General features: G+C 42.8%; 1 protein-coding gene across 1 annotated transcript in view; it reads right to left on the minus strand.

Annotated features, from left to right (window-relative positions):
* ODAD2 (outer dynein arm docking complex subunit 2) overlaps window positions 1–14,928 on the minus strand; it is a 200,528-nt gene extending 185,600 nt beyond the window's left edge. The window contains exons 1-5 of the mRNA XM_077809473.1: window positions 14,705–14,928; window positions 11,422–11,579; window positions 9,870–10,065; window positions 2,935–3,041; window positions 2,310–2,446 (exon numbers count right to left, since the gene is read on the minus strand). Of these exons, the coding sequence (XP_077665599.1) occupies window positions 2,310–2,446; window positions 2,935–3,041; window positions 9,870–10,065; window positions 11,422–11,579; window positions 14,705–14,928 (822 nt within the window). The remainder of the gene's footprint in view (window positions 1–2,309; window positions 2,447–2,934; window positions 3,042–9,869; window positions 10,066–11,421; window positions 11,580–14,704) is intronic.
* Between the last annotated feature and the right edge of the window lie 5,845 nt (window positions 14,929–20,773).

Raw genomic sequence — 20,773 nt, forward strand, 5'->3', positions numbered from 1 at the left:
CAACTACTAAAATAAGCTAACCTAAAAAACTAACAGAATAGATTAGGGGTGAGTAAACTTTGGCCCGTGGGCTGCATGCAGCCCATCAGACGTTTTAATTTGGTCCTCGAGCTCCCGCCAGGGAGTGGGATCAGGGACTTGCCCCGCTCCGCATGTGTTGTGGCTCTGCACAGCTCCCAGAAGCAGCGGCAAGTCCCCCCTCTGGCTCCTACTCATAGGAGCAGCCAGGGGGCTCCACATGCTGCCCCTGCCCCAGGCACCACGCCTGCAGCTCCCATTAGCCGGGAACCACTGCCAATGGAAGCTGCAGGGGTGGCGCCTGCAGATGAGGCAGTCCGCAGAGCTGCCTAGCCACGCCTCTGGGTAGGAGCCAGAAGGGGGACATGCCGCTGCTTCCGGAAGCTGCTTGAAGTAAGCACCACCTGGAGCCTGCACCCCTGACCTCCTCCCATGCCCCAACCGCCTGCCCCACCTCTAATCCCCCTCCTGCCCTCCAAATTCCTTGGTCCCAGCCTGGAACACCCTCCTGCACCCCAAATCCCTCATCCCCAGCCCCACAACCCCCAGCTGGAGCCCTCCCCTCTCCACACTCCAACCCCGTGCCCTAGCCCTGAGCCCCCTCCTGCACCTTGAATTTCTGGCTCCACCCCACAGCCCGCAACCCCAGCCAAAGCCCTCACCCCCTTCTGCACCCAACCTCAAATTTTGTGAGCATTCATGGCCCACCATACAATCTTCATATCCAGATGTGGCCCTTGGGCCACAAAGTTTGCCGAGCCCTGGACTAAACTAAACTCAGCTAACAACTAGGAAAAATTTTTAGCAGAGGCAAGCTCAAGGCAGATATGCTAAAACTCAATCTCAGGCTGAGGCAGCTGAGAAGGAACTGAGGGAAGTTCGCCCATGCAGCATTATATAGCCTTGGTGCAGAGCATGAGGACTTGCAAGGCACATGTGTGGGCCAAATGGACACTGCTAATGAAAATCTCCAATTGAAGGTGCGGGGAAAACACACACCCAAAGTAGAGCACTCATAGGGACAGTACTTGAAGAAGACATGTGTGTCTACTCCCTGCTCTCTCATGGACTTCCTATGTGAATTTGGGCAAGACACTTAAGACTGTTACTGAGTTTCCACTAAAAGTCTGACTTTTCCCACCCCTCTAAAATCCACAAACAAAGGAATATCAGAATCAAAAGTAGTGAGTTGGGTTTGTGGCTGAGATAAATAAGTTTGTACAAGGAATTCCTGAATTCTGACACCTTAAATATAACACTGTCCCTCAGAGTCCAAAGAGTTAGCAAACTTTTTTTTGCTACCGTGTAGACACTTTGCCCCCAGTCACTTCAATGGAAGTGCTTGCATGCTTAAAGATAAGCACATTCATAGGTGTTTGTTGAATTGGGCATAAGGGTAACTTTTCTAGTTTAAGTTATTAGACTCTAATTTTAAAGGTTATTAACATATTAAAATAGTAACATCAGAATGAGTCATACAGAGATCCTGAGCTAATTTTGAGTGATGTTTATTTATGGCTAATTGATGATGTTTACATATGAAAGTAATATCAGTGAACTGAACCCAACGGGACTACTCACATGCATGAAATTACAAATGTGTGTTTTTGCAGGGTTGGGTCTAAAAGACAGAGAAGACACAAAATTTGAGGAAAGCCAAAAGCTGACATTATACTGGGTCTTTCACTTCTAATTATTATTATTATGAACTCAAGTAGGATAACACCCCAGCCATATTGCTAGGTAGTTAGATTAATGTTTCTGATAAGATTATTATTGGAATGATTACAACAATGCATCAGATTGTATTACGATGGCTTTCCTAGCTAACACAAAGGTTTTTTTAAAAGTGAAAATGTAGATTATGGACAATATGATATAATTCAGAAAGAATGTAATGGTATGCATCTTGCCATTCTTCAGGATTCATTAACAGATCTGTTTCATACTCAACTTCCTCTAATAGCTAGATATAGTGAAAAGAATGTGCAAAACAAGCATTTTATGTGCTGCTTCACACATGTGGTAACTAAGTAAATTTACAAGTGAAGTGTAAACCACTAGAATTCACTGTTCAGGCAATAGCAGAAAAAGAAATAATGACCTATAGTCAAAACGTAAAAAATATATGGCATCATGCCATGATTATTTTCTCTCTTTCTGCAGTGCCACTAAAGTAACTCTTCAGCTCTTGGTTGAATGCAACTGCCCTAAATCCTCAGGTAGGACTCACCCATTTTTACATACTCAAGTTTCTTTTATCCCAGATTTGAGTTTTTATTGTTACTTACTCCATTTAAAAACACTCCTGCTGTGCTGCAAGTGATGTACAAAGGATCAGTGTCATGTGGTTTAACAATCAAATAACAAATTTCCCCATGGACTTGTCTCCAAGGTGGGGCTCGACATCCATTGGAGAATTCATAATCTGTAACAACAGTGTTTTTGTTATTTTTAAAACTATATTGCTATTTCTAATAATAAGACCTGAATGGATTTTTAATTATAAAATTCATACAAATTAAGGTCCCAGTCCTACAACTCTTACTTATGTCAACAATCCAAACTCATTTAGGACTTGATCCTGCAAAGTGGTGAGCATTCCGGCCTGATCCAACAAACCACTTAAACACCTGTGCAGCACTTATCAGGATCAAGCCCTTAATTAGTCCGACTGAATTCAATGAGACATGAATAGGGATTATTTATGTAAATCAAGGTTGAAGAATTCAGCTCCATATCTGTGGGTACATGTTGTTCTATATTATTACTTAAAAATAGAAATACACATTTTAAATCAGTAAGAGATAATGAATTTATTTTAATATCTACATTTAAAAAATAAAAATTATATTTAATGTATAGGTGTAAATGTCAAACATGATCAAACAAAAACATAAAAGGTAGAATTTTAACCTGATATATATTCAAGAGATTCCAGCACGGTATCTTCTCCTTCTCCAGAGAAATGTTTCAGCAGATCCACTTCATTTTTTACAGCAGCTGGAGTTAATCTCACCTCTCTGTAATTAAAAGAAAATGGTCTAAAATCTAATAATAAAAAATAGATTTTCAAAAAATAATCAAGACAATTGTTGTCATAAATATAAAGGGAAGGGTAAACCCCTTTGAAATCCCTCCTGGCCAGGGGAAAGCTCCTCTCACCTGTAAAGGGTTAAGAAGCTAAAGGTAACCTCGCTGGCACCTGACCAAAATGACCAATGAGGAGACAAGATACTTTCAAAAGCTGGGAGGAGGGAGAGAAACAAAGGGTCTGTGTCTGTCTGTATGCTGCTTTTGCCAGGGACAGAACAGGAATGGAGTCTTAGAACTTTTAGTAAGTAATCTAGCTAGGTATGTGTTAGATTATGATTTCTTTAAATGGCTGAGAAAAGAATTGTGCTGAATAGAATAACTATTTCTGTCTGTGTATCTTTTTTGTCACTTAAGGTTTTGCCTAGAGGGGTTCTCTATGTTTTTTAATCTAATTACCCTGTAAGATATCTACCATCCTGATTTTACAGGGGGGATTTCTTTATTTCTATTTACTTCTATTTTCTATTAAAAGTTTTCTTGTAAAAAACTGAATGCTTTTTCATTGTTCTCAGATCCAAGGGTTTGGGTCTGTGGTCACCTATGCAAATTGGTGAGGCTTTTTATCCAACATTTCCCAGGAAAGGGGGGGTGCAAGTGTTGGGAGGATTGTTCATTGCTCTTAAGATCCAAGGGTCTGGGTCTGTAGTCACCTAGGCAAATTGGTGAGGCTTTTTACCAAACCTTGTCCAGGAAGTGGGGTGCAGGGTTTTGGGAAGTATTTTGGGGGGGAAAGACGCGTCCAAACAGCTCTTCCCCAGTAACCAGTATTAGTTTGGTGGTGGTAGCGGCCATTCCAAGGACCACGGGTGGAATACTTTATACCTTGGGGAAGTTTTGACCTAAGCTGGTAAAGATAAGCTTAGGAGGTTTTTCATGCAGGTCCCCACATCTGTACCCTAGAGTTCAGAGTGGGGGAGGAACCTTGACATGGTGGCATAGTGGTGGGATTAACCTGAAATCATTTTGAGATCCAGTTGAGATTTTTTGAACTAGAAATACAGATTTTAAAAAGGAATTTTTTTTTCCTGTGGCTTTGAAGCAGCTTTGAAACTGAAAGCAGCTTGGGTTTTCCCTGCTTTGTGGCCAAGCAGAGACAAAAGGGGATTATCTTTGTGAATTGCAGGTTTTCTTTGCCTGGAGGCAGGGTACTTAACTCCTGCAGGGAAATTCACAGTCTTCCAACCCAGAGTTTTTTTTTTTTTCTTTCTTTTCTTCCAAAAAGTAAATAGGGGGGGTGTGCTCTACCCATTTGCCTGGAGACAAAAGTGGCAGGGTGTTTTTTTTAGGATTTTGATTTTTTTGTTTTACAAGGAGCACAGGTTTGAAAGGGAATTTTTTTTTTCTTTGGGCTGGGTAAGCAGGTTTCCAAGTAGTTGGAGGTTTTTTGCTTTAATTTGGGCCCAGAGCAGAGACAAGGGAATTGTCTTTTTCTGTAGGCTGACAATCACTATCAGAGAATAGGTATTCTATTCCAGCACAGCAAAATTTTACAGCCAAGTTTTGTTTGTTTATTTCTAAACCTCGGGTGTAAAGTTAGTTAAAAACAGAGAGGTTAGAATGGCAAAATCTGCGGCTCGACTACAGCTCGAATTAGCCAAATTTCAGGCTGAGGAAAGACAAAGGGAACATGAAAGACAGATAGAACTCATGCAGCTGAAGAAGGAACAAGAAAGGGAGGCAGAACAACACCAAGCGGCTGCTCACAGGAGAGCTATGGAAGCGAGGGACAAAGAACTGGAGGAGAAGGAAAAAGAGAGGAAGTATGTGGAGGAGATGGAGAAGATAAAGGCTCAGCAGAATATCCCAACAAACCCTAGTAATCCTTCTCCAAGTACCACTTCCCATCCCAGAAAGTTCCCCACCTACAAGGCAGGCGATGATACTGAGGCCTTCCTAGAAAACTTCAAAAGGGCCTGCCTTGGGTACAACATCTCTACTGACCAATACATGGTAGAGCTGAGGCCGCAGCTCAGTGGACCCTTAGCTGAGGTGGCAGCTGAAATGCCTAAAGAACACATGAACAAGTATGAACTGTTTAAATCCAAGGCGAGAGTCAGAATGGGGATAACACCCGAGCAGTCTCATCGGAGGTTCAGAGCCCTAAGGTGGAAACCAGACATGTCATTTACCCGACATGCCTACCACATTGTGAAACATTGGGATGCCTGGATATCAGGAGCAAGTGTTGAATCTCCAGTAAATTTGCCCTTCCTAATGCAAATGGAACAATTCTTAGAGGGTGTTCCTGAGGAAATAGAAAGATACATCCTAGATGGGAAACCCAAAACTGTAATCGAGGCAGGAGAGATTGGAGCCAGATGGGTGGAGGTGGCAGAGAAGAAGAAAACTGGTCGCAGTTGGAGCGGAGACCAGAAGGGACCACCCCAGACCACACCCTATTACTGGGGGCCGCCCAAGGCCCCACCTACCTCCCAAAGAACCCTCCAGACCCCTTATCGTCCTGCCACCCCGTTCTCCAGCAACCCTCCTCGCCCCAGTGACCCGTCAGCTGGACGATGTTTTAAATGTAACGAGCTGGGGCATGTAAAGGCCAACTGCCCCAAGAACCCCAACAGATTACAGTTCATTGCACCGGAATCACACCAGAGGTCCACAGGCCCAGATACTTCCCAGATACCCTTGGAGCGGAGGGAAACTGTGAGTGTGGGCGGGAAGAAGGTCACCGCGTGGAGGGACACCGGAGCACAAGTGTCAGCTATCCATGCTTCCTTAGTGGACCCCAATTTAATCAACCCAGAGATCCAAGTGACGATTCAACCCTTCAAGTCCAACTCTTTCAATTTGCCTACAGCCAAGTTGCCTGTCCAGTACAAGGGCTGGTCAGGAATGTGGACTTTTGCAGTCTATGATGATTATCCCATCTCCATGCTGTTGGGGGAAGACTTGGCCAATCATGTGAAGCAGGCCAAGAGGGTGGGAACGGTCACCCGCAGCCAGGCTAAACAAGCCGTGAGGCCTAGCTCTGTTCTGGAAACTGCTATCAGGACCCAGTCAGAGGTGATGGACCTGGACCTTAGGCCAATGTCTGCAACAGCAGTAGTGGATCCAGTCCCAGAGACCCAGACGGAACCAGTCCCAGAACCGGAACCAGCCGAACAACCAACACCAGACCCTGTGTCAGCGCTGAATCCAGTACTTGCAACCTCAACACCAGAGGGCCCCACTGAACCTGAACTGGCAGCAGCCGATAACCCTACACAAGAGGCTCAGCCGGAGCCTGAATCCCAACATAGTGCACCAGCGGAGAGCGGTTCACAGTCAACAGAAACAGCTCCATCCCCTATATTGCTTCCAGAGGGATCAAGCCTAGGTCCACAATCCAATGAGGGACTGATGTCTCCAGCATCAAGGGAACAGTTCCAGACCGAACAGGAAGCAGATGAAAGCCTCCAGAGAGCTTGGACAGCGGCACGGAGCAACCCACCGCCTCTCAGCTCTTCTAATCGATCCAGGTTTGTTGTAGAAAGAGGACTTTTATACAAGGAAACTCTTTCTGGTGGACACCAGGAAGACTGGCATCCTCAGAGACAGTTGGTAGTTCCAACTAAATACCGGGCCAAGCTCTTGAGCTTAGCCCACGATCACCCTAGTGGCCATGCTGGGGTGAACAGGACCAAAGACCGTTTGGGGGGGTCATTCCACTGGGAGGGAATGGGCAAGGATGTTTCTACCTATGTCCAGTCTTGTGAGGTGTGCCAAAGAGTGGGAAAACCCCAAGACCAGGTCAAAGCCCCTCTACAACCACTCCCCATCATTGAAGTTCCATTTCAGCGAGTAGCTGTGGATATTCTGGGTCCTTTTCCGAAAAAGACACCCAGAGGAAAGCAGTACATACTGACTTTCATGGATTTTGCCACCCGATGGCCGGAAGCAGTAGCTCTAAGCAACACCAGGGCTAAAAGTGTGTGCCAGGCACTAGCAGACATTTTTGCCAGGGTAGGTTGGCCCTCCGACATCCTCACTGATGCAGGGACTAATTTCCTGGCAGGAACTATGAAAAACCTTTGGGAAGCTCATGGGGTAAATCACTTGGTTGCCACTCCTTACCACCATCAAACAAATGGCATGGTGGAGAAGTTTAATGGAACTTTGGGGGCCATGATACGTAAATTTGTAAATGAGCACTCCAATGATTGGGACCTAGTGTTGCAGCAGTTGCTCTTTGCCTACAGAGCTGTACCACACCCCAGTTTAGGGTTTTCCCCATTTGAACTTGTATATGGCCGTGAGGTTAAGGGGCCATTGCAGTTGGTGAAGCAGCAATGGGAGGGATTTACACCTTCTCCAGGAACTAACATTCTGGACTTTGTAACCAACCTACAAAACACCCTCCGAACCTCTTTAGCCCTTGCTAGAGAAAACTTACAGGATGCTCAAAAAGAGCAAAAAGCCTGGTATGATAAACATGCCAGAGAGCGTTCCTTCAAAGTAGGAGACCAGGTCATGGTCTTAAAGGCGCTTCAGGCCCATAAAATGGAAGCATCGTGGGAAGGGCCATTCACGGTCCAGGAGCGCCTGGGAGCTGTTAATTATCTCATAGCATTCCCCACCTCCAACCGAAAGCCTAAGGTGTACCATATTAATTCTCTAAAGCCCTTTTATTCCAGAGAATTAAAGGTGTGTCAGTTTACAGCCCACGGAGGAGACGATGCTGAGTGGCCCGAAGGTGTCTACTACGAAGGGAAATGTGGTGGTGGTGTGGAAGAGGTGAACCTCTCCATGACCCTTGGGCGTATGCAGCGACAGCAGATCCAGGAGCTGTGCACTAGCTACGCGCCAACGTTCTCAGCCACCCCAGGACTGACTGAACGGGCATACCACTCTATTGACACAGTGTTTCTCAGCAAAAAACTGTCTGAGAGGGAAAGCAACTGGTCAGTCACTGATAAAGAATGTTACGCCATTGTCTATGCTCTGGAAAAGCTACGCCCATATGTTTGGGGACGGCGTTTCCACCTGCAAACCGACCATGCTGCACTGAAGTGGCTTCACACCGTCAAGGAAACTAACAAAAAACTTCTTCGGTGGAGTTTAGCTCTCCAAGATTTTGATTTCGACATCCAACACATCTCAGGAGCTTCTAACAAAGTGGCTGATGCACTCTCCCGTGAAAGTTTCCCAGAATCAACTGGTTAAAATCGTCCTTGAGATGTGGAAAATATTGTTAGTCTTTATGTACTTGGTAGTATATTTAGAGATGCATGTGTCTTATTAACTCTGTTTTTCCTAGAGCTCCAGGAAGAAATACCAGCCAGTGTTTCACCCTAGCTGAGATTTGGGGGGCGTGTCATAAATATAAAGGGAAGGGTAAACCCCTTTGAAATCCCTCCTGGCCAGGGGAAAGCTCCTCTCACCTGTAAAGGGTTAAGAAGCTAAAGGTAACCTCGCTGGCACCTGACCAAAATGACCAATGAGGAGACAAGATACTTTCAAAAGCTGGGAGGAGGGAGAGAAACAAAGGGTCTGTGTCTGTCTGTATGCTGCTTTTGCCAGGGACAGAACAGGAATGGAGTCTTAGAACTTTTAGTAAGTAATCTAGCTAGGTATGTGTTAGATTATGATTTCTTTAAATGGCTGAGAAAAGAATTGTGCTGAATAGAATAACTATTTCTGTCTGTGTATCTTTTTTGTCACTTAAGGTTTTGCCTAGAGGGGTTCTCTATGTTTTTTAATCTAATTACCCTGTAAGATATCTACCATCCTGATTTTACAGGGGGGATTTCTTTATTTCTATTTACTTCTATTTTCTATTAAAAGTTTTCTTGTAAAAAACTGAATGCTTTTTCATTGTTCTCAGATCCAAGGGTTTGGGTCTGTGGTCACCTATGCAAATTGGTGAGGCTTTTTATCCAACATTTCCCAGGAAAGGGGGGGTGCAAGTGTTGGGAGGATTGTTCATTGTTCTTAAGATCCAAGGGTCTGGGTCTGTAGTCACCTAGGCAAATTGGTGAGGCTTTTTACCAAACCTTGTCCAGGAAGTGGGGTGCAGGGTTTTGGGAAGTATTTTGGGGGGAAAGACGCGTCCAAACAGCTCTTCCCCAGTAACCAGTATTAGTTTGGTGGTGGTAGCGGCCATTCCAAGGACCACGGGTGGAATACTTTATACCTTGGGGAAGTTTTGACCTAAGCTGGTAAAGATAAGCTTAGGAGGTTTTTCATGCAGGTCCCCACATCTGTACCCTAGAGTTCAGAGTGGGGGAGGAACCTTGACAATTGTATAAAGGGATTTTGCTCTTTCCTTTCACTAGTTTCAGAGTAGTAGGAAAAACAACTAAAAATATGCAAATAGCTATTTAGTGAAATTTTAGCTTCACAACTAAAATGAAACTGATATAACTCTTCGACAAATTCAGTATCTTTTGTGTGCTTTCATAACTAAATGAACAACTCTATTAAAAAGTTTTAATTGCTAGTGTATTATTTATTTATATAAATTATAATGAGTTGCTTTCAAATACAGAACATATGTCCTTCATGCATAGAAATGTATACACACACACACACACAAACACACACATTTATACTCATATTGTTAAACCTCCAGAAAACATCTTTCATTTCAGCAACTTTTCCTGGTTTTCATAAATCAATAAAGAATTACTTTCATACCTTTTTGAGTGATTTCTTCTTGTCATACCAAAAGCACATGTTTTGAGTTAAAATGAATTTAATTTAAAAACAAAACAAAAAAATTACTGGCTAAAAATGGACAGTTTCATTTGCAATGTACTTACTGTGAAATACGTTTTAAAGAACTGTTAAGTAGTTGCATATCCAGCTGTTGAAGAAGAAGAGATATCTTCATTTTAATCTCTGTATCAGGATCATCATCTTTTTTCATTCTGTCCAGCAAGCGCAGCATAGACATATCTTCTCCTTCAATGGTCCCATATCCTGGGCCAAGAATTTTCACTATAGGATCTCTATTGGCTGTAAATGAGAAACATTATCAATATAAAAATAATGGTACTTTAAAACCGATCTTAAAGGATTTTTAAAATCCTTCACTGCCAAAGCATTTTAACAATGGTAACTTATAATATGAACACATATTTAATTTTAAAAGATAGATAATGGGTTCCTTAACATGTTTAAAATGTTACTGTTTTATCTTGTAGGAGTAAATGATTTCACATCACTTTATTGTGATTTGAAATACATTAATATATCAGTTTTTAACAGTATGAAAACAAAATTCAGGTAAAACAAACAAATAATAAACAGGAGCTGTCTTCTGGTGAATAAACATTTAGATTTATTGAATCATGAGGTAAATATCAAACTCTCTTTTGGGTCAGTATTTACCTTCAGGGATAGTAAAATTGGATGATGACCCAAACATCAAGTCAATGGGCTCAATTCACAGAAAAGCCATCATTACGGAAGTTTAATTTAGTGTAAAACAATGTCTTAAAAGATTTGTTGGCAACACTCCCAATGATTCTATAAAAGGCCCAGCTATCACTTGCTCAGGATTGCCAGCTGTCCTTTTCAGTGACCAGTGACACAACTATGTTGTCAGCTGGTTTTATAAACTCCTCTTGTTCTCAGTGGCCCAATAAGTGACAGTATTCTTACACAGATGCATAGCAGTTGCTGGCTCACACTGAAGCATGATCCCTGTGTATGCCTTTACTATGTGGGCATTTTACAAATCAGACGCAATCCATCTGTGACTGCATCAGAATTATAGCTAACTTATTTTCTACCAATTTCACAAATAAATGTTACTCAGATCTTGCACTCCCATAGGTGTCTAATTTAGCACACTTAGGTGCTTTTTATTCAGTTTGTATACAAGGAACTGGATAGGACCCAATAACTATACTGTTACATATTTTCTAAAAGTGCTCATCAGAAAGATCTGAAAATGTTCACAGCCATGAACTTCCTAAGAATAACATATTTTTGTTGGTTATTTTAATAAATTAACATTATAAAAGCGAGATTACCTTAAAAGTACAGAAAAAAAACTATTATTAGCTTCTGAGGACACATTTAGTATGCCAAGATTTGAATATATGATCTGCTATAATTGTTGAGGTACCAGTCAGTATACATGCATCTTTATATGTAATTCCATGTTAACATTATTCCAGAGCTCTATATTACTGACTTCAGTGAAGATAAAAAAATAAAAAATAGAAGTTTGCTGGTTCATCACATCACTGTTTTCAACCAATCCCTCATAAGCCAAAATTTGTACTAAATAAAATGTAACGTATGTGTTTCTTTCTTTATTTTTTTAAACATTAAAATTCAAGGGCAAGAGAGAAAAAAAACAACCTTCAAGGCATGCCTGTGCTTCCTTTAACTTTTTTTCCATAGCTACATGTAGCAAACGAGAGAGTTGGCCAAAACTGCGTACTCTGATAGTTGAGTCACTGAGGAGAAGCAATGGTTGATCATCTTTGTCTCTTTCTTCTGACTGAACGGTTGTTCCACTAGAAGAATAAAATGATACTTCATAAAGAAAGAACTTTTATTAAAGGAAAATTTTAGGTAGAGTCCAACTCTGAGAATGTTGCTCAAAGCTCTTAATCAAAAATGGACCTTGTCTCCTAATTTACATCCCCCTTTCTAATTACTAATAGACCATGTTGACTTGCAAAATCAAAAGAGTTCCCAGAAACAAATGTTAGGCTGCTGTACCTTACTTACCAAACGAAGGTCTATCAGTGAAATATATATTAATATATTACAGCTGACAAGAGAAATATGCATAAGAATATAAGAACAGCCATTCATGATTTCATAGACCACTATCATATCCCCCCTAGTCTCTTTTCTACCCTGAAGAGCCCTAGTCTTTTTAAAATCTCCTCTCATGGAAGCTGTTCCATACCCCTCATCATTTTCACTGCCCTTCTCCGTACCTTTTCCAATTCTACTATACCTTTTTTCAGATGGGGTAACCTGAATTGCATGCAGTATTCAAGGTGTGGGCATACCACAGATTTATATAGTGGTATTATGATATTTCTGCTTTATTATCTATCCCTTTCCTAATAGTTCCTAACATTCTGTCTGCCACTGGACATTGAATGGATGTTTTCAAAAAAAATATCCACAGTGACTCCTAGCTCTCTGTCTCAAGTGGTAACAGCTAATTTAGATCCATCATTTTGTATGTATAGTTGAGGTTATTTTTTCCAATGTGCACAACTTTGCACTTAGCAACACTGAATTTCAGCTGCCATTTTGTTGTCCACTCACTCAGTTTTGTGAAATTCCTTTGTAACTCTTCCCAGTCAGCTTTGGACTTAACTATCTTGGGTAATTTTGGGTAACATCTGCAAACTTTGCCACCTCATTGTTCACCCCCTTTTCAAGATTGTTTATGAATATGTTGAACAGCACAAGTCTTAATATAGCTCCTTGGGGGATCACACTATTTACCTCTCTCAATTGTGTAAACTGACCACTTATTCCTACTCTTTGTTTCCTATCTTTTAACTAGTTACCAATCCATGAGAGGACCTTCCCTCTTATCCCATGACTGCTTACTTTGCTTAATAGCCTTTGGTGAGGGACCTTGTCAAAAGCTTTCTGAAAGTCCAAGTACACTATATCCACCAGATCACCTTTGTCCACATGCTTGTGGACCCACTCAGAGAATTCTCATAGATTGATGAGGCATGATTTTCCTTTATACAAGGAATGTTTATCTATGTGTCTGATAATTCTGTTCTTTACTATAGTTTCAACCAATTTGCCTCATGCTGAAGTTAGGTATAACAGCCTGTAATTGCCAGGATTGCCTTGGAGCCTTTTTAAAAAATAGGCGTTACATTAGCTACCCTTCAGTTATCTGGTACACAGGCCGATTTAAGCAGTAGGTTACTGTCAAGGTTCCTCCCCCACTCTGAACTCTAGGGTACAGATGTGGGGACCTGCATGAAAACCTCCTAAGCTTACTTTTACCAGCTTAGGTTAAAACTTCCCCAAGGTACAAATTAATTTTATCCTTTGTCCTTGGAATATCCATGGCCACCCCACCAAACTCTAACTGGGTTTACTGGGAAACATGGTTTGGACACGTCTTTCCTCCCAAAATCCTCCCAACACTTGCACCCCACTTCCTGGGGAAGGTTTGGTAAAAATCCTCACCAATTTGCATAGGTGACCACAGACCCAAACCCTTGGATCTGAGAACAATGAAAAAGCATTCAGTTTTCTTACAAGAAGACTTTTAATAGAAGTAAAGAATTCACCTCTGTAAAAGCAGGATGGTAGATACCTTACAGGGTAATTAGATTCAAAACATAGAGAATCCCTCTAGGCAAACCCTTAAGTTACAAAAAAGACACACAGACAGAAATATTCATTCTATTCAGCACAATTCTTTTCTCAGCAATTTAAAGAAATCATAATCTAACACATACCTAACTAGATTACTTACTAAAGTTCTAAGACTCCATTCCTGGTCTATCCCCGGCAAAAGCAGCATACAGACAGTCCCAGACCCTTTGTTCCTCTCCCTCCTCCCAGCTTTTGAAAGTATCTTGACTCCTCATTGGTCATTTTGGTCAGGTGCCAGCGAGGTTACCTTTAGCTTCTTAACCCTTTACAGGTGAGAGGATTTTTCCTCTGGCCAGGAGGGATTTTAAAGGGGTTTACCCTTCCCTTTATATTTATGACAGGGTACACAGGCTGATTTCAGCAGTAGGTTACATATTAGTTAGTAGTGCTGCAATTTCATATCTGAGTCCCTTCAGAAATCTTGGGTGAATACTATCTGGTCGTGGTGACTTATTACTGTTTAATTTATCAATTTATCTGAAAAAGTGTAACTGCCCTTCTCTTTTCAAAGCTGTAGCACAGTTCCTTTAACATGGCTTGGCTCAACTATCTTGTAACTGGGTGCACCAATACATCTATAATTATAGTGCAGACAGGACCTTATGGGTACAACTACATAGGACTTTTTTGAATTGTTTTTTGCATCTCACCTCAACGTAAGATGACTGAGGGTATGTCTACACAGCAATTAGACACCCGCGGCTGACCTGTGCTATTCCAACTCAGACTCATGGGGCTTTGGGGCTGTGGGGCCGTGGGGCCCTCCCACATTGCAGGGTGCTAGAGCCCAGGCTCCAGCCTGAACCCAGAAGTCTACACAGCAATGAAACAGCCCTGCAGGCCAAGCCCCGCAAGCCCAAGTCAGCTGGCCCGGGCCAGCTGCAGGTGTCTAGTTGCTGTGTAGACATACCCACAGTGGTAAAACACCTGTGCCTGGTCTACACTAGTGCCTCCTTTATTGCTGGCACTGGCAGGCCTGTACCAGCACTAGACATACGGTGTGAAAATTCCTAGAATAGACAAAAGGCAAATATATTTGCCCCACTTCAGTAAGAAACTGGGGATTAGGTTTCAACACACAGCTGTAAAGTCACAATCTAGGTGCTACAAATATTTTCAGAGTCCTTTAGGGGAAAAGTTATAAATCAGAACACAAAATGTCCCATGTAACAAACTAGGAGAAAACAAATACAATGAAAAGAGCACAATTTTTTTTCTTTGCAGTTTGTCTTTAATATGTTTATAAACCACTGCCATTCAGACCTACCTGATCTCATAACCTAATTCAAATCCTGAATAATCCAGTTGCGTTTTCCATTCAAGTGGTTCTCTGAAGACAAATGCTGCTTCTTGAGGATGTCCAGAGCTGAAGTTCTCTGCAAACTTAATTATGTCATTTAGAAGAGATTCATTCAAAGGGGTGATTTCTAGTGTGCCAGTTCCAGAACCAGCCGAGGTCCACTGAGCTGCTCTTGTCAGTGCCACTCCCATGGTTTCAGCTAATATCAACGATGTGTGCCTTAGCAAATAAATAGTTTATTCTTTAAATATGTTTAAGATCCCAAGCTATTAAAAGAATACATTTGTAGACTTAATATTTAGCAATAAGCATCTTTGGGTCTGATTTAATTATTTCAGTGGAGTTATATCAGCAATGCGGGGCATAGGCTTACTAATGATATATTAAAAAGAATGAGGCTGCTTGGGGAAAATTCAATTTATACTTCTGTTAATTAACCGTACTAATAACTTTTCAAAAAGTGCAAAGCAAATAGGTTCTGTTCTGTTTGCAATGGGCTTAAGAGATGTTTTTGTCATCTTTAGGGTCCTTCGTTTTCGGTTTTTATTTTAATTTTGCCTGGGAATTTATTGATTGAAATTACTACAAAAACAAAAACAAAAACAGGTGAAAATCAGTGCAAAAAACTATTAATAATTTTGCTCGGTAAATATCAGGGTTTATTTTGGTGGACGGAAGGATAGAGTATTCAGCAGAAAAAAGTATTCAGTAGATTAATGCTTTGATGAATGGAATTCAATGTGGTTTGCTGCAGAACTAAAACAGAACTCAAAACACAATGCCACCTCTGAGTTCAAGAAAACAATATAGGTCTAATCCCCAAATAAAACTTTTCATTTGAATAAACAGTTTACTGTTGTAGACTTAGAACTGTTAGCTACCACACCATGTACAGAGCATAAACTCAATTTCATCCTTTTCTCCTGTTTTTTTTTAAACTTTTGAATACTTCTTTTTGTTCTGAAATGTATTCTGATACAGATTTTCATTTTCTTCCCATTTTAGTGTGTCAGATCTTTAAACCGTTATCTGCTAACAGCTTGAAATGTCTACATGGTGGGCGTGAGATTCATCATTAAGTTCAGATGTGCATGCACTTCAGAGCTTGCGTGCGGGCCTGTTTGTTTATTGTGTGTATCTTCCAGACAAGAGGTGGAAAAACTACGGCCCGCAGGCCACATCCAGCCCACAGGACCGTCCTGCCCAGCCCATGAGCTCCCAGCTGGGGAGGCTAGTCCCCACCCTCTCCCCCGCAGCCTCAGCGCGCCGTGCTGCCAGGGCAGGAGGGGGCTGCACTGTCGGAGCAGGGGAGAGCAGGAAGGGAGGCTCACCTGCAGCCTCAGGGGAGCAGGCGGGTGGTGCAGGTGGTGGGAGCGCAGCAAATGTGGGCGGAGGACTCAAGAGGAGCACCAGGCTGGACAGAAGCGGCACTTCGAAGGGGAAACCGCTGCTTCTCTCCAGCTGTGCGGCTGCCTCTGCTCCTCCTGCATCCTCCGCCCATGTTTGCAGGGCTGCATTCTGAAAGGGGCTTTAGAGGGGGGGTTGGCTAGGGGGTGGGGTCCTGGGGGGGCCTGTCAGGGGGCGGGGCAGGCAGGGAGCGGCGGGGGTTGGATGGGGGTGAGGTCCCGGGGGGACGGTTAGGGGCAGGGAGTCCCAGGAGGAGGCAGTCAGGGGACAAGGAGTAGGGGGGGTTGGATAGGTTGGAAGTTCTGAGGGAGGCAGTCAGGGGGCGGGAAGTGGGAGGGGGCAGTTAGGGTTTAGGGAGCCACAGCCTTCCCTACTCGGCCCTACATACAGTTTTCAAACCCCGATGTGGCCCTCACGCCAAAAAGTTTGTCCACCCCTGTTCTAGACTAATACATAGCCTTACTTCAACTGGCAACTTTGAATATAAAACAGACATGTATTATTGTAACACATATCTCACGCAATATATTGTATTTTCCTAAAAAACCTATTTTCTATATATTTGAATGATTCAAAACTAGGGTGAAAATCAGAAAAAAACAAATATTTTTTGTAAAACCTGGATTTTTTTCAGTAAAAATCAGTTTAAACTGAAAACGTAGGGGCATTTTACAACTTGGGTTGTCACATCTCAGGTATAAAAACCCAGAACATCCAGGATGATCCTGAGCCCACAAAACTGGACAGTGGCAGTGTGTACTGAACACCCCCAGAAATTTCCCAGGACAGCCATGCTGGGAAAATGTAGGCAGGTGACAACCCTACTTACAGCTAATGCTAGGAAACTTTATGAGAACTGAAGGATCGCAGAGGGCAGGGAAACATGGCCAACTCTTCATTTAATTTAAGTGTAGAAATAAGAGGATAATGTAAGTCTGTGGCTGCTGCGCCACATGCCCCCTCTGGGGAGCAGGGGGGATGGGAGCCATATAAGTAAACAGAGGCCTAAGTGTCTTCACTCACTGGGGAGATGCAGAGGGAGGCTCCTACACTTTGGGGCATGGAGAACAGCTTATTTCCAAGATCTCTCATTCACTGGGTGTGAGACCCCACCCGCATTGTGGATTAAGGGGTCAGACCAGTCCTGGCCCCCATCATCCACTAGAGGGAGGGTCCCTCACTGTGGGACAGAGGGTCAGACCTCACTTACTAGTGGGAGGCTCCCTTATTGTGGGGCAGGGATCAGACCTCCCTGGGCCTCTCACTCATTGGGGGAGGCCCCTCATTGTGGGGGCAGGGGTCAGACCCCGCCTGGCCGGGCCCCCTCACTCCCGTGGGGGCTGAGCCCCTGCACACCGCTCGCAGCAGCAGCGGCAGGACCACACGAGTCCCCTCCACCCGCTTTCCGCCCCGGTACCTTGCCCCGGCTCCGACTCTGGCCTTTCTGCGGCTGCCGGCTCCGCAGGCTGCAGTTGCCGGCGGGGTTGCTATGGCGACGGGCCCGCAGCCGCCGGTTACTCGGAGAGGCGGGTAAACAGAGTGCGGCCTGCCCGGGCTGGGGCGGGGTATCGGACTAGCCCCCTGTCCCACCCCTCCCTGCCGCTGTCGCCAGGCTTTCTCCCCAGCCCTCAGCACCGCGCCACGGCCCTGGCAACAGGAACACAGCCGTCTCCGCAAGGCAAGGCGCTGCGCCCCCGCGGGGGAGCGGCAAGGGACCGTCTAGCTGCCTTGGGTGTTGCGGTGACGGGGGGGGGGGGGGTGCTGGTGGCTGTGGGGCGGGGGGAGGAAAGTCTGAGAGGGCGGCTATGGGGGTCCTGGGGGGCATGAGGAGGAATGCTTGGTGTGAGGGGCAGGGAACGGGGAGGTTGGGTTTTGTGGGTGCCAACGAGTCTGAGAACGAGTCCCCTGTTCAAGTACTTATTCCCCATCAGGCAGAAGGGAAATTTAATATGTATCTCTCACATCCCAGGTGAGTGCTCCAACCACTGAGCTAAATGTTCTATCACATAAGAAACAACTTAGGTGCCCAACTCCACAAAGGGGTTCCCAGTTGTGGATTATAGACGCTTCCCCACAGTCCAGACTTAGGTACCTATCTCTATGAGAGGGATAGGGCTTAGGCACACCACTCTCTGTATCTCATATTGGCTAACTTATGAGGGAGCCACCTAGAATGCAGGCTTTTAGGGATGGCATACTTAGGTGTGTATCTCTCCCCATGCATTGTATAGTGCATTGTATAGGGAATCTAGGCACTTAACTTAGGCTTTGTGGTTTGTATGGTTGTTCCAGTGATTTTCTAGAGGCCTAAATAGCCTCTGGGGGTCCAGGCATACATACTTGAATCAGTTTTAAAAGTAGCTGTGTAAAGATGACCTCTGCTACTCCGTGTGTGTTCAGTCATATCTGCTTACTTCAGTGACAGAAGAGCTTTTACTCCTCCTAATACTGCAGAATCAACATAGGTGTGTGTGAGAGATCTGGATTCTCTTCTTTTGTAGCCACTTGATTGTTAATAGAATAATTAAAACAAAATTCCATAAACAGGCCAAATTTTACTGGTTGTTACATGATTGCAACCTCGTTAAAGACAGTGGGGGTGGCACAGGTGGAACCATTGATAGAATTTGCAAACAGTGCAAAGGTTTGAGAAGGAGTCAATAAAAGCAGAATTTTATCTGTAGAATCTATATTATTGCTGGTGATGCATAAGGCAGAAAGAAACAGTTATCAGTATATCTTATAAGTATTAAGGGCATGGAGGAGCTTGTAGGAATGCTATACATATGTATTATCGTCCCTTTTAGTCCAAATAGCCGGTATTCAGAGTGCTGGTGTGTTGGTTCCATTAGGATGAGAAATTGGTAAGGGTGTGGTATTTCTTTGGTGCAAGTCTGTTTATTTGTACTCAAAGTTGTGTTTCCCTGTACAAAGTAGAAACAAACAGGAGGCAGTTTTCTCGTTCAGAAATCAAAGTCTTCCTTTTCAGCACATACTGTGCCCAAAGGAATTTTTCTGTCTTGGCTTCTTCACAGGACCATACACTACTGCTTCTCCCTCTGTCTGCTTCTTTTCTCCTAGCTTTCTGATCCCTTTCACACACCCAAAGACACGCACAGCAGTAACCATATTTATATATTGTGTTGTTGTAGCTATATCAGTCCCAGGATATTATAGAGACCCGGTGCATGAGGTAATATCTTTTATTGTACCAACTTCTGTTGGTGACAGAGACAAACTTTTGAGCTACACAGAGCTTTCTGTTAGGTCTGACAATTTGGGTTTTAAGTTAACTGTTTGGGTTTGCTGGTTGAAAATCTGTTAACTAGTAAAGCTGTGTTTGGAGATTCTTAACTCAGAACCAGTGTGTGTGTGTATTTATTTTGAGGTATCCAGTGAACGGAACTCAGTGAACCTGTAATGTATTTTTAAAAAGTAGTTTAGACAGAGGACGGACCTGTTAATAAGCAGTAAATGTACTGTAGTTGGCTAGACCTTTTTACTTAGTACTAGGTACAACTATGTACTAATAGCTGGATTTTTAACAAATACAGGTATAATACCTACCCATAGTTCATCAAAGATGAGTTAATCATTTATTGGAGCAAAGAATGGGAAGCAAAGAATTATTTAATAATGACTTGGCTTATGGAGTGACAGGGACTTGGCTTATGAAGTAGGAGAATCTTTTTGGAAACTATTTTTTAAATCTCAGGAACAGCAGTAATGGGAGTGTGTAAACAACTGTATGTTTTCTCTTTTTTTCTTCCACACATATTAGGATAGAACACAGATATTAGTTTTACAGGTGAAGCATGAATGTGTAAGGTTGTTGAGGAAGGTTTTGACATACATTAAAAAAAGGAAGTTTAAGGAAGATAATGTATTTGCTATTGCATATGTTAAGTATTAAATGAAAATTTAGCCCATGAACTTAATCGAGGGACAGACAGATGATCCTCTAATAATGCTGACGGCTTTCATTTATTTACTTTCACTGCATGTTATCTTGTTTTTAATATAAATCTTTTTCTAAATATGGTATCTCATAGATAGTCAATGACAAAAAGAAATAAACTTCACACTATAACTTAACAATTTTTCACCTACTGAGTCTACACTGTAAATTCAAGTTAATCAGTGATAATTGAAAGAGCTGTCTGCAAAAGGTCCAGAAAAGTAATTGTTAGATAGATACCTGTTTTTATTTTGTCTATTCATATATTATATAGGCCACTACTTATATTCATAATATATGTTTGTACTTTATAGTATCTTTTATCTCAGGCTTTCATAAATAGCACATCTAGATTACCAGTACAATGCCACCCCAACTAAGTTGTCACCAAAAGTGGTTACCATTTTTGGGTAGCTTACATGAAACTAATAATTTGGTGGCCTCTGTTGATACATGTTATCACAAAAACCAGCGCTACATTTGAGCACTGACAATTTGTTGGCATTCTTAGAACAAAAGTTGTCTTGTTGACTTTGGTGGAGCGGTGGGAGAAATCCTGTGCTGGTAATGCATTTGCTTTGCCTCTTCTGTACATAAATAGAAGATGTAAGGTCTTAACCTAATATCTTGCACAAGTGCTAAATTCTCATAATCCATTTTTTGACAATTGA

This window comes from Eretmochelys imbricata, chromosome 2, assembly GCF_965152235.1.
Source record: "Eretmochelys imbricata isolate rEreImb1 chromosome 2, rEreImb1.hap1, whole genome shotgun sequence".
Taxonomy (NCBI): Eukaryota; Metazoa; Chordata; order Testudines; family Cheloniidae; genus Eretmochelys; species Eretmochelys imbricata.